The sequence below is a fragment of the Brassica napus genome, chromosome C5 (genome assembly GCF_020379485.1).
Source record: "Brassica napus cultivar Da-Ae chromosome C5, Da-Ae, whole genome shotgun sequence".
In the NCBI taxonomy this organism is placed as follows: Eukaryota; Viridiplantae; Streptophyta; class Magnoliopsida; order Brassicales; family Brassicaceae; genus Brassica; species Brassica napus.
The window spans coordinates 49,560,447-49,570,539 of NC_063448.1; the positions used below are offsets into that span (position 1 = coordinate 49,560,447).

General features: G+C 35.8%; 2 protein-coding genes across 2 annotated transcripts; both read left to right on the forward strand.

Annotated features, from left to right (window-relative positions):
- Window positions 1-989: 989 nt before the first annotated feature.
- On the forward strand, window positions 990-3,392 carry LOC106439506 (ethylene-responsive transcription factor RAP2-2-like). Its single transcript, XM_013880959.3, has 3 exons — window positions 990-1,504; window positions 2,101-2,988; window positions 3,080-3,392. The coding sequence occupies exons 1-2, from the start codon at window positions 1,201-1,203 to the stop codon at window positions 2,937-2,939; spliced, it is 1,143 nt and encodes a 380-aa protein (XP_013736413.2). The 5' UTR covers window positions 990-1,200; the 3' UTR covers window positions 2,940-2,988; window positions 3,080-3,392.
- A 220-nt stretch (window positions 3,393-3,612) lies between these two features.
- LOC106442266 (GDSL esterase/lipase 1-like) lies at window positions 3,613-7,080 on the forward strand. The gene is made up of 5 exons (XM_013883969.3): window positions 3,613-5,316; window positions 5,706-5,833; window positions 5,973-6,206; window positions 6,320-6,575; window positions 6,672-7,080. The coding sequence occupies exons 1-5, from the start codon at window positions 5,052-5,054 to the stop codon at window positions 6,911-6,913; spliced, it is 1,125 nt and encodes a 374-aa protein (XP_013739423.1). The 5' UTR covers window positions 3,613-5,051; the 3' UTR covers window positions 6,914-7,080.
- Window positions 7,081-10,093: the final 3,013 nt, after the last annotated feature.

Here is a 10,093-nt window from a genome sequence, read left to right on the forward strand (position 1 = left end):
CATGCACCTAACACTTTTCAATTCTGATGGCCTCCTTTATTTACCGTGGTCACAAGGATATTCCTTCTTGATGTCTCTTCGGTAGTTCTTGAAGATTCTAAGATTAATGTTTTCCATTTTACCTTTAATTTTATATGTACCTTTTAATATCATTGGCCTGTTTTTTTAAAATATTATTTTCATAGTAAAGTCGATGTTTTGCAAAGAAAGTCGATGTTATAACTTATAATGCGAATGTAAACACTACTAACAAAAAATGTTTCAAGCGAGATAGTGTAGTGTTTAGTGAAATGATCTAAACATTTTTTTTTCTATACCAGCTTATAAATATATATTGATTTGATCAAATATTTCCGAATATGTATTTCTAATATATATTTATATTAAACTATAAATAGAAATTTGTTTACCTTTGTAAGAAATAAATTAGTTACAGTATTGTTAAATTCTTAAATATCATTTTTTGCTAGTAATATGTAAAATCTACATAATTCACAAAATCTATATTTTTTATGAAAGATCCAATCTCAATTATCACTTACTAGTCTTTAACTTGTCATAATTAAGGAGATTATTTTTTACACTTGAGCACAAAGACCACATAAGGCAAATAAATCATGGTTAGATAATCAAACAATTCAAAGGAGATCAATTCATAATTTAATACTAGTTGTTAAATGATTAATTAACACCCAGATTTATTTTTAAACTTAAACTCCAACTAATTAGCTCAATAGATTTTCTCACCCAAATATCTTATGGTTTTCCAAATAAAAATATAACTTACATACTTTTTTTGTTTGCTAACTATAAATTACATACTTCCAATTATATTCATGATTATCTTCCATTGATAATGATTACATCACAATAGAAGCCACACCAAATAAATAGTAAATTATGTAAATTCATCAACCCATTGCACAAAACAAAGGACACGTATTAACCGACCTATAAGATTGGAAATTCAAATTACCTTAACTCAATTCAATGGCATTATTGTAGAACGAGTCACAATGCAAGGGTACAATAATAAACAATCAACCTATATAATATACGACGCACCATCTCTCTATCTTTCTGGAGAGCAACAAACAAACCACAGAGAGAGAAAGATAAATATTTCAAAAGAGAACCCCAAAGAAGCTAATACTTACCGTTTCGCCGCTAAGTTTACATTTCAGAGCATTTAACACCGCCATGTGTGGAGGAGCTATAATCTCCGATTTCATACCTCCGTCGAGGTCCCGCCGCGTCACGAGCGAGTACCTCTGGCCGGATCTGAAAAACAAAGTGAAAGCTTCGAAGAAGAAGAAGCGATCCGATTTCCTCGATCTGGACGACGAGTTCGAGGCTGACTTTCAAGGGTTTAAGGATGGTGCATCGTTCGATTGCGAAGATGAATTCGATGTGGATGATGAAGTCTTCGCCGATGTCAAACCCTTTGTCTTCGCCGCAGGTGCCAAGCCCGTAGCGTCCCCTCCCGCCGCCTTCGCCTCCGCTGGTACTTGATTCAAATCTCGAATCTTTTGAATTGGGTTTTGAGTGTTTATGTGTTAAATGTTTAAAGTTGGGAATTTTATTAGGTTCATGATTATTTTGTTTAGGAAAGATGAGAGCTTTGTTATGGGTTCATCTCCATATTCGTTTTTAGTTTCTCTTTTGGATTGTTATTGCTCAATAGACAAAAGGTTAAGATCTGAATAGCTTTTGAAGGTTTCTGGGGAAAGAGACAAGAGATTAGAACCTTTCTAGCTTTGTTCTGTTACATGATTACTGGACTTTTTTTTTTGTTTCTAGAAAAATTTAGAGTTTGTCAAGTAGTAAAGGGTTTGACTTTTTTTTTTTTTTTTTTTTTTTTATGTGATCGTTTTAAAAGTTATTGAAATGATTTAGATCTTCTGGATCTTGATTTTCAGAGGCTTTTACTTTGTTTCTAGCATCAGTTATTGTCAAAATCTGTGGAAATGGTTGATATTGTTGGTTTTGATTACTATGTTGTTCATGTAAGATGATGCAGTTTTGTTTATGTGTGTTTTTGCATTGTGAGTTTATCATATGATTGATTAATATTTTGTGTGTGTGTTTTGACTTCATTAGGTTCAGTTTCTGGCAAGAAAACCATAGAGTCTGGTGGACAAGCTGAGAAATCTGCCAAGAGAAAGAGGAAGAATCAGTACAGGGGGATTAGGCAGCGCCCTTGGGGCAAATGGGCCGCTGAGATCCGTGATCCCAGAAAAGGCTCCCGGGAGTGGCTTGGAACATTCGACACCGCCGAGGAAGCAGCAAGAGCTTATGATGCAGCTGCACGCAGGATCCGCGGTAATAAAGCTAAGGTGAACTTCCCAGAGGAGATGGTCCCTAGCGTCTCCCAGAAACGCCCTGCTGCTAAGAAGGCAGTGGCTAAACCAAACCAAAGCCCAGCATCCGTTCAGCAGCCAACACATGTGAGTGAGTACTGCAACAACTCCTTTGACAACATGGGACATGACCCCTCTTTTGGTGATGTGAGTTTCATGGAAGAGAAGCCTCAGATGTACAACAATCAGTTCCTTGATGTCGGAGGCAACAATGGATACCAGTATTTCAGTTCTGACCAGGGCAGTAACTCACTGGACTGCTCTGAGTTTGGGTGGAGTGATCATACCCCCAAGACACCTGAGATCTCTTCAATGCTGGTCAACAGTAACCAAGCTCCTTTCATTGAAGAAACCAATCCAGCCAAGAAGCTCAAAACCAACTCTGAGGACGGGACAAGCAACAATGGTAATTCTGATGATCTGATGGCATATTTGAACAACGCCTTGTGGGAGTCTCCATTGGAAGTGGAAGCTATGTTCGGTGGTGATGCTGCTACTATGACTCAGGAAGAGGGAACCCCAATGGACCTATGGAGCTTCGATGATATCAACTCCATGCTGGATGGTGGAGTCTTCTGAAAGTGATTGATGGGTTGCCTAGTTTGTAAATAAAGCTCTTTGTGTGTTGGTGAGTTTCAAGTTCATTGGTGAGGACAAACGGCCTTAGCTTTGGTTTTACCTAAACTTCGGTTTGGTTTTTGTGTGTTGTTGTCTCACAGGGTTTTGCTGTTGGCCGGGGGAATGGTACAAGTTCATACCTGGAGCTTATTGCATCGTTATCTTATATGAGTCTCTTTCTCACGGAGAGCGTCTCTCTTTTAAATTCCTGAAATAAAAGGGGTGATGAAGTAAATAGAGTTATAATTTCTATCTAATGAGTCTGTGAGTTTTTTTTTTTGTTTACTAATGTTTAAAACTCTCTTTTTGATCTTTCTTTTTATAGCGTATCATCATCACCCTCGAAAGTGTTTATGTTTTGTACCCCCAACACTAATATAAAAACTGTCTGGAACCTCTGTTTTGTTCTATGAATCTTCTCTGTCTAACAAAACTTTTGCTTGCTTGGTAGATGATTTGATACTGATAAATGCTATCTTCTTCACTCATTCATCGTGTTTAATTCGAAAAGCCTCACTTTTGATCTCTTTAATAAGGATAAACGATTCGGAAAAGGACAGAAGGAAAAGGGTTTGCTCTGGTTGAATACCAAGATAAAATCAAGTTATTCTTGTAAACTTTTTCGTGAACCTTTTGATGAAAATATAACCAAGTTGCTGACAAGTGACAAGAGAACAATACAAAAAGTGCACCCAAATTATTCTGTAAGGCACTAAGAATGTGATGAAAAAAGGTTACAACGTATGATCAACGAGGCTGCGACTGATTCTCAAACTTTTTAGTAGATAAGATCACCCAATGTAATCGTTGACAAAGAATAAGATCACTTTAATGAACCTATGCTGAAATGCTAAAACGTTGTGGTTCCTCCCTCTCATTAAATCCCAATTGCTCGCTACAAAGAAGAAAACAAACACACAAAATGGAAAATTTACTTACATCTGATTTGGAGTTCTTTGATTTGATTAAACGAATCAGTTCACAGTCACACGTACACTTAAACCATTTATAGAACGGTCATACAAGGTTCAAGTTCCCTACGGGTAGAAACTCTAACGACCGTTGATTTGATTCTAGATTCTATTGGTAAAACCAAAATCACATATACACACTATTTTGTTATGTTTGCATGATTCTAGATCTAACATTTGCTTTTTGCCTCTCTTAAGTAAACTGCATTAGTTCATGGCCTTATATATTTTTGTATATGTGCAAATAATGTCTTATATATATATATATTTTTTTTTAATTTTTTTATATGTCTTATTGTCTGATCCTGACGGCACTTAGTGACTACACAATAGACTAGGTACTACAGTAATTGATCCGAGTTACTTTTCGACTAATGCCAACAAATACTGGACCAGCGTGTAAAATGCATGGAACAAAGCTCAAACCCAGACTGACCAGTGACAACTTTGTAAGTTCTTTATGTAATAACTTAAAATGTGTTGTTTTATTGTGATTGTTTGCTTTGGTGAAATAGGGTTTAAAAGATGTGAAGAAAGATTGTTGTGGGAGTGCCGTTAAGGGAAGCAGTACGTGCGGATACAGATCAGGAGCGTCCTGTGATTGAGAAACTTTCACTAAAGTTTAGTTGCTCACCACAAAAAGAAAACAATTTACGGAAATGAAAAGATTTACGCCGAAAAAAAATGAAGATTTGCATTTGATATGGTATTCGTTTGATCTGATTAAACTAATCAGTTCACATGATACAGTTAAACGTTTCCATTGACCAGCAGTCCCGTGAAAGACAAGAAAGTAAGAAACTAATATATATCTCTCTATTCAATTAGTTCAAGCATATTTTTATACAAATCTTGACTGACTAATCCAACTGTATTATATTCTATATAGTTCCCTCCCATATTATAATCACATTTTGACTATTCAAAGAGGAATTTTTATAATTTAATTTTGGCGGAAATTGTCCAGAAACGTCTAATATCATTTCTCTTCATTTTTTTTCTAGCTGGCTTTGACTTACTATCACCTATATAAACACAGGCCTTGTTCTACTTAAATGGCACACACATCTTATATAAAAAAACATCTTAAAGTACCATTCATATGGCAAACAATGTGCGATTATGTTCGATATTATTACTCTTTTCGACTATAATTTCATCGATCAATTTAATAAGCTGCGAGAAAAGTTTGATAACAAACCAATCAGCATTGTTCGTGTTCGGAGACTCCGTATTCGACGTTGGAAACAATAACTACATCAACACACGCCGAACTGCTCAGGCTAATGTTTGGCCGTATGGCCAAACCACGTTCAAGTTCCCGACCGGAAGAAATTCTGACGGCCGTTTGATTCCAGATTTTATCGGTATATTCAAAAGCACATATCCATCTTATTTCCATAATTCTTCATTTAAATCTAATGATATATAAAATTTTCAGTGGAACAATTTTCAGAGCCGAACATAACGCTACGGAGCCCTATACAAAATTGAAACTTTATCTAATTTTTAGTAAAAGTCAAAATTTTATATTTTATTTTGTAGATGCTTATTTTTAAAATGAATAATCATAAATTTTATATGATAATATAATTTTTACTTAATATATTTAATTATTTTTATGTTTTATATAGTATACATTTTACATTATGAGCTTTTTTTTTTAAATTTGGGGCCCCATGAAATTAGGGCACATTCCAATGTTTCATCCCACTAGGGTCAAATCCGGTTCCGACAATTTTTACTACAAATGCAGCGGAATACGCTTGGTTACCATTGATACCACCTTATCTACAGCCGGGAAATGGTGTCAATCAGTTTACCTACGGCGTTAATTTCGCTTCTGCCGGCGCCGGAGCTTTGGTTGAAACATATCAACCACAGGTATTTAATTATTATATTTTCTTAACATCATTTTCTCGTTATATACAATTTCAAAGGTACTTGTAAAAGGTATGGAGTTACTTATATCTCTACTCTATCTAAATAGTTTAAAACGTTTTCTGTCTGTATCTCTTATTAGAATGTGATACCTTTGGGAAGCCAATTAAACAACTTCAAAAATGTGGAGAAGATGTTGAAAGATAAACTAGGAGATGCAGAGACCAAGAGGATAATCTCAAGAGCTGTTTATCTCATTCAGATTGGTCCTAACGACTATTTTTATCCCTTCTCCATTAACGCCTCTCATTTTGAATCCAATAGCAAAGAAAAATTCGTGGATAATGTTATCGGTAACACCACGACTGTGATCGAGGTATTTATATACATATAATGGACTAACTATAATTCAATACAAAACTACAATTTTCAATATGGTAAGCTAGTAATTAATCATATTTTTATAATGTTTTGTACTATTCTTTGCAGGGAATTTATAAACTGGGAGGAAGGAAGTTTGGGCTCATGAACATGGGTCGACTCGACTGTGTTCCGGGACTGCTAACCATGGATCCAAATAGAATAGGATCATGTTTTGAACCCATCACTGAGTTGATAAAACTTCATAACCTAAGGATTCCGAATGTCTTGAGAGATCTACAGCGTCGATTGCCCGGTTTCAAATACTCGCTCTTCGACTCTTACACTGCTGGAACCGAAGCTATGGAGAATCCCACAAAATACGGTATCAAGCTTTGTGTGATATTTTATTACAATAATATCTCTATATATATGCTGGCGAGGGGATAAATATATTGCATGTTTTCATTTTGGTAACTAGGGTTTAAGGAAGTGAAGAAGGCTTGTTGTGGAAGTGGACCGTTCAGGGGGAGCAGTACGTGTGGGTACCGAGCAGGAACGTCACGTGATTTCGAGTTATGCGAAAATGTTAGTGACTACATGTTCTTCGATGGCTCACACACGTCTGAGAAGGCTAATCAACAGACCGCTGAGTTGATGTGGGACGGTCCGTCTGATCTTGTTGGTCCCTACACTCTCAAGACCTTGTTTCAAAACTTGTAAATTAATTGAAAGATTGATCGATGAATCCAGAACATATGTGTTCCGAAGGATGATAAATTTGATGGTTGTATGATAATAATTTGATAAATAAATAGGATGATGATACATGAATGAAATCCTCCTTTTCTGACAAAAAAATAAAATAAATAGCATATATATACTCAAACTCAAATATTACTGCACCCAAATACACAAAGCACCAAAAATAATGATACAAGCCGATTGAGATTGAGATTGACATTTGGAATTTTGGATCATTATAATTTAGGTCAACTTCGAGCACACAACAATAAAACAGACTTTAATCAACAGTAGGCGATGCTTTTATCGACCTTTATTAAGGAAATGGGCCGTTTTATTATTGGTCCAGTATGTAAAGCCCATTGTTAATTATCTCGACGTCATATTTCTGGTTTTACTATTGAGCTCAAGATATAAATCCTTAATTCAACGCATTATCTCATTAATCATTCTTGTCAAAGTGACTCAAGACGAATCTGATTCTAGAGCCATAGACCACCGTTTTTTACCTCTCTATTTCAAACAGTAGCATTTGAGAATATACATCAACAACACCGGTCAAATATTCCTATCATTATAATTGAATTTTTTACATCTAAAAAGACACTTTTGGAAATTAAAATTACACTACAAAACACTTATCACTTAAGACACACTTTATTTTGTCAAAAAAACTCTTATAAACCTAAACTAAAGAGAATCTCTCTACTCTTCTTATTTCATTTTATTATTTTTCTTATTCTACTTTATGTATTTATTTACTTTTATCTCAAGTTCTAAAATATATTAAACAAAAATAATTGTCATAACAAACTATATATAAAATTCTCTATCTTTTAAAATTCATGTTCATATATATATATATATTATATATATTAATGTGTAAACAAAATGTAGACGTGGACACCAAAGCGTAGATAACATAATTATAAATTAGTTGTGTACATGAACATCTTAACAGAATTATAAACTAGTTGTGAACATGGACAATATTCCTTCAATTCCATTCATCATCTCGGAATCTAAATTCAACTCTAATCAAAATTACATCCATCCACATCATAACAAAGCGCAAATTCCTTAAATTAAAAATCTTTGACATGCGAGATCTATCACAAAAGGTAAACACTTCTTCGATTTTTCTCTCCGCTCGTACTCACAATATCATCTCTTTCTCATTTTGATTGAAGTTTAATTGAAGATAATTTATCAATTGAGCTGAAGAAGCCAAGTGTTTGTATGAGAGATAACAGAGTCCTTGTCCACGTTTTATGGTATAATTTTAGTAACATGAGTCTGTGTCCACGTATTGTTGTATAGTTTTATGGAATCAAAACAGAGAGTTTGTCCACGTTATCTATTATAAACACATTAACATCAATCATCCACACATCATCCGTCTACAAATCACCCAACCACGCATCACTCGTCTACAAATCACCCATCCACAAGTGTCTTTTCCATTAAGGGCAAAATTATCCACAATCTGTTGTTGGCCCACAATAAAGTGTGTCACATATAAAAAATGTTTCTTGGTGTAATAGAAAGTTAAAAAGTGTCTTTTAGTATGATCTACTCATTATAATTAGAAGTTTTGGCACTACATCGGCAAAAGCCTTAGAAATTTCTCATGTTCAGTGTCGTGGCAAATGTAGTAAGTTCACAGTTATTATAACGTATATCTTAGATCACATCACCTATTTTTTCATTTTCTCTAACAGAACACCGTTGCATTTTCTAATTCACTTGACAAATTCAACATCAACAATACCTTTTGAAATGTACAACTTCATTTAACAATAGATGACTTCTGGTTACTTTCAAAGTCGCATGTTTGTTTTTTTCTGGTCAGTTTCAAGACCAGATAACATAACATTGAAAGTCGATCAACTAAATAAAATAATACAAATGTATATTTTAATAAATGGGTCGTTAGAAGGTACCTATACTACTAGTATTATCTGTTGAATATGAGTTTGGTAGATCGAATGATAATGAAATGAACTCGGTTTTGTGGGTCTTACAAAGACGTTTTATTCACAATATGAGATAAACGAACGGGATTACAAAGAAATTAAGGAAAGAAGGAAAATGTCGGAGCTTTGTTGAAAGACTCCGACGGAAACACTAAGCAGAGCGATCGGTCGTAAACCCTAGATCTTGCCGCCAGTGTCTTAGTGTCTGTTTGCGGATCCCCTTCTCTATTCTTTATGTTGTCCTTTTATAGACTCGGTTGGTCTTCCCTTCATTCGTCCTAAAGTTAGTTCGCCCTAGAAGCCTGGCCCAAGTCTAAGCGAAGTGGGCTTTCGAGTAAAGTGAAGGCTCGTCGGGTTGACGTCGATTAAACGACTCAATCAATTAATGTGTCAAACCGATCGATCGAATGTTCTGTCCGATCGATCCGTCAGCTAAACCGGTCTTGACCGGATTGTCGATGTAAACATGCCAAATACCATTGTTTGATGGGCCTTGCGGGGAATGTTAAATTCCTCTCCAACAGTAAGCCCCCCCAGTCCTCTTACGAAGGATCGCGTTTCTTCGTATTAGGATTGCAGGAATTGGTTTTGAGAACAATGGGATTGGGCTTGCTTCGACTGGCCATTCACGGTCAATCGGTCGGTCGGTCTGCGACTTGTTACTAAATCGATCGATCAATCGTGATGTTGTGTTCCTTTTGCCTTCACGCAAAAGGTCTCCAGTTCGTTGCGACACTAAACTTGGAGCAGTATCGTTGGGCTGGTGTAAATTCATTGCAGAAAGATTTTCGATCTTGTCCGATGATTGGTCGATCGATCACCTCGTTCTTCCTTGTACATTTCGTGTCGCCCGACCGACCGAAGCAACATTGATTTTTGATCTTTGACCGGCCACTCACGATCAATCGGTCGATCAGTCTGCGACTTGTTACTAAATCGATCGATCAATCATGATGTTGTGTGACTTTTGCCTTCACGCAAAAGGTATTTAGTTCGTTGCGACACTAAACTTGGAGCAGTATCATTGGGCTGGTGTAAATTCATTGCAGAAAGATTTTCGATCTTGTCCGATGATTGGTCGATCGATCACCTCGTTCTTCCTTGTACATTTCGTGTCGCCCGACCGACCTAAGCAACATTGATTGTCGAATGTACTTGACTTCCTGAGAAATACCCTTCGTCG